This window comes from Apaloderma vittatum, unplaced genomic scaffold (genome assembly GCF_000703405.1).
Source record: "Apaloderma vittatum isolate BGI_N311 unplaced genomic scaffold, ASM70340v1 scaffold25139, whole genome shotgun sequence".
Classification (NCBI taxonomy): domain Eukaryota; kingdom Metazoa; phylum Chordata; class Aves; order Trogoniformes; family Trogonidae; genus Apaloderma; species Apaloderma vittatum.
The window spans coordinates 379-3,849 of record NW_009737395.1 but is presented as its reverse complement, the minus strand read 5'-3'; the positions used below and the strand labels follow the sequence as shown (position 1 = coordinate 3,849).

The 3,471-nt window shown below is 58.5% G+C and overlaps 1 protein-coding gene across 1 annotated transcript; it reads right to left on the bottom strand.

Annotated features, from left to right (window-relative positions):
• Positions 1-3,096: 3,096 nt before the first annotated feature.
• Positions 3,097-3,435, bottom strand: LOC104279876 (uncharacterized protein C1orf111 homolog; the record flags this gene model as incomplete). The annotated part of the gene is made up of 1 exon (XM_009877316.1): positions 3,097-3,435. A coding segment is annotated over one exon (339 nt), but the record flags the coding sequence as incomplete, so codon positions are not given.
• Positions 3,436-3,471: the final 36 nt, after the last annotated feature.

The following is a 3,471-nucleotide window of genomic DNA, read 5'->3' as shown; positions in this document are numbered from 1 at the left end:
CCCTGGCCGTAGCCCCCTGGCCCTGGCAGGCATGGGACAGCCCGGAGGGAGAGGGGTAGGAGGAGGGAGCGCGAGGCTTCCAGCACATGGCCGGGAGGTGTGCAGAGGTGAGGATGGAGCCGTGCCAAGAGGATGCCGGGCGTGCTATGCTCTGGTGTGCATGGGCCTGTGTGCTGAGCTGGAGCATCCCTGCTTTGCATCAGACAGCGAGCTGTCAGGCTGTGCTTACCCCCTGGTCCCTGTCCTCCCCATAAGTTGTGTTTTGAGGTCAGGCAGAAGCAAGGGGCTCCCTTGCCAGATTAGCTTCTGGTGGGGAAGCAGTAAAGCAGATGAAGGGTTTTGGTTGGGGAATGAGAGAGCAGGCGTGGGGAAGCAAGTGAGGACAAGAGGCACTAAGGAGGCAGCTTTGGGATGGCGAGCAGGGGCAGAGCCGCTGGCAGGGGGTCTGGCTGGCTGCGTGGTGGAGAGGGTGGGAGATGAGGCCAGGGCCGTGCTAGGCGGGTGATTAGGTTAGTCACCACGCACTGTCAGTGTGGGTGCAAGAGAGGGGAGGCAGCAGGGGCAGTGGAGGGGAGCCTGGGAAGGAGCTGAAGGGATGAGATGGGGTTGCGCAGGCAGCTTCTGCCAGGGTGAGGGTGTTTGTGGTGCTTCCAAACAGGGTTTGTCCCTGCTTGAGGCAGGTGGAAGGTGTGCGGGCAGTGCTTGCTCCTCTCCTGGGCAGTGGAGCGGAGAGGAAGGCACGGCTCCATGCAGAGCAGGGAGCCAGCGCAGGAACCCCGAGGCTGGGGAATGTCCTTCCTGTCATCCAGTCCGTGGGCTCCTCGGCATGGCCACCAGGTTTCAAAGCCTTTCTGGTGCTCTCAAATCACATCTTCATGTACTTCCCTGCACTCGCCGCCACCAGCACAAACTCCCTGCTTTGCTTTATACCTGACCCGCGCCGGGGATGCAGTGCTGGCATCAGCCACGTGCATGGATGGGCATGTTCGCCACCCCTCGAGGGGGAGCAAACTGCTGGTGTCTGCAGGGGTCTCCTTCACATCTTTGGTTTGCACTCTCCAGAAAAGTGAATCCGAGATCTCAGGTTCCTCCACTAGACCCCGAGACATCTAACAGCTGTCTGTGGGAGCCCCCAAGGGATCCTGAGCTTGTTTGTTTTCTGCAAGCACATTTTTCAGCTGCCTGTTGCTGCAGCCTCTAAGAGGCCACAGCTGAAGAGGGGTGTGAACCAGAGTCCTGATGTCCCCCCTGCTCCTTATGAAAAAACTTGACGAGGTGAGGATTAGCACAGCTGTCTTCCTCCCCATCCACCCTCCTATCCTGCTTGTGCTTTGCTTTGTTGCTTCCCTCTGCTCTCACCTTCGCCAACTCTGTCTCTGCTAGATCTGCATGCAACTAACCCTTAGCTCAGCATCTCCCAGACACGAGCTCTTGCTCTCCTCCAGGCCTTAGCCTGGATGCTGAGGGAGGTCCATTGCTTCTTTCTGCCCTGGTCCCCTTGGGACTGAGCACTGTTGAGCCGTGAGGTGTAGGTGAGACCCCTGGGGTCAGTACAAGCTGTACTGTGCACCCTCTATCACGAGAGGAGGCTGGATGCTGTGAGGAGCTAGAGAGTCCTAGCAAGAAGGAAGGACATAGGACATGTTTTGGTGTCCTCAGCAGTGGCCTGGTGTCCATCCAGGGGAGCTCCCAGACTGGCCACAAATAGGAGTGTGTGGAAGTTGCAGGGTGTCCCAGTTGCTCCTGTCCTCTGGCCACCGATACACATGTACACCCTGTCCTGTGCCGCTGTGTGCCAGCCCTGACATCCCACGGCCACCTTGCAGTGGTTGGATGTGAAGGCACAAGGTAGGAGGCCGGTCCCTGCCAGGAGGGAGAGATGTGGGGATGGCAGCACGCACAGGACGTGGCTCAGGCAGGGTAGGGATGTGTGAGTGAGCTCGGAGAGGGATTTCCGTGTGGGCAGAGGTGTCATGTGGGTGAGGGAATGGCAGGAACTGGGCCATGCGCACAGGGGTGGATGAAGGGAGAGCCCGTGAGGAACAGTGACAACAGGCAAGAGGTCTCTTCCAGGCTGGGCTGCCTCAGAAAGGATGCAAGGCTGAGCCATCTCCTCATGCCACTAGTCCTGCCCATCCCTGCCTCACACATGCAGCCCATGAGGAGCTGTTGGGACCAGCTGTGGGCTGGGGCCTCTGCCTGGCTCTCTGCCCGCAAGGGACAGTGCTGGTTGCCCCGCAGGCTGAGGAGGTGCTGCCGGAGCCAAGTGGGATCCTGCCACTGTCTTGCCACACCATGGGTGTACGTATATAAATGATCCTCCTCCTAACACAGCGGTGCCTCCAAGACGCCTCTCTAGCCTCTCACTTTTGTTATGGACCTTGACTGGGGTTTTATAGCTATATTTTTTGTCCTTTTCTTTTCCTAAACTGTCGTGTTACTAACTGTTGACTCAATCTATCTGGGAAATCAATCTGTCAATGTAAGTGCACTTAACCCTTGGGTGTTGTCATTAGTCGACTGGCCTTTGCTAAATAAATCTTTCTATTTCTCAAGGCTTTCTGTTGTCTCTTCCTTCTCGCTGACTTTCTCTTTCTCCGTATTTCTCTCCCCCTCCATGCTGGGAGGCAGCACTGATGGTGCCATCCCTTGGCCTTGTGCAGACCCTCTCCAACCTAAGCGTCCTCCCCTGCAGGACCCTTGCTTGTGGTGCCAGCCTGAGGCTGCCCGTGAGTGTGAGGTGCACCAAATATTGCTGGAAGTAGAGGGGGTTTCGGTCTTCCCCTTCAGCCACTGCACCGTGGCTGTCAGTCTCTCAGGACTGACCCAACAGCTTCAGGGTACCAGCAAAGTTACCAGCATCTGCAGAGATCCCCGGAGATGCAGAGATGCTAGGCAGCACTTTCAGGGGCTGGGGAGATTTATGGCTGCCACGGAAGGAGAAGTCAGGAGGAGCCTCTCTTAAAGGATGGTGGAAGCGTTGCGTGGGCAAGAGCAGCAGGCAGACAGGGTTGGCTGCTCCTAAACTCCTTCGTTCTGCTGCTGGCAGGAGCGATGGAGCACTGCCCTCCCGCGGCGGCTGCCCAGCTGGTGGGGCTACTCAGGGGGCCTGGGGGCTGCAGCCTCCCGTTGCTTGCACTCCTTCTCCCACAGGGCCTGGAGCCTGCGGTTGTACCCCTTGCACCTGTAGCCCTCCTGGGAGCTGTTCTGGATGTGAGTCTGGACTGAGCAGAACGTGGGGAAGATGCGGCAGCACGACACACACTGGTAGCCACGCTGGAGCGCAGGCTGCAGCTGGGAAGCAGTGAGGATGTCCTGCACCGTGATGCTGGTTTTGCAGTTGGCCAGCCTCTCCCTCTTGGGGTTCTGGGGCTTGTCTGACGAGCCGGAGGAGGAGCAGACGATCTCCAAGGGGTCTTCAGGCTCCTCATGCTCCTAGGTGCTGGCAGCCCGGCTGGAGGAGGGGAAGCT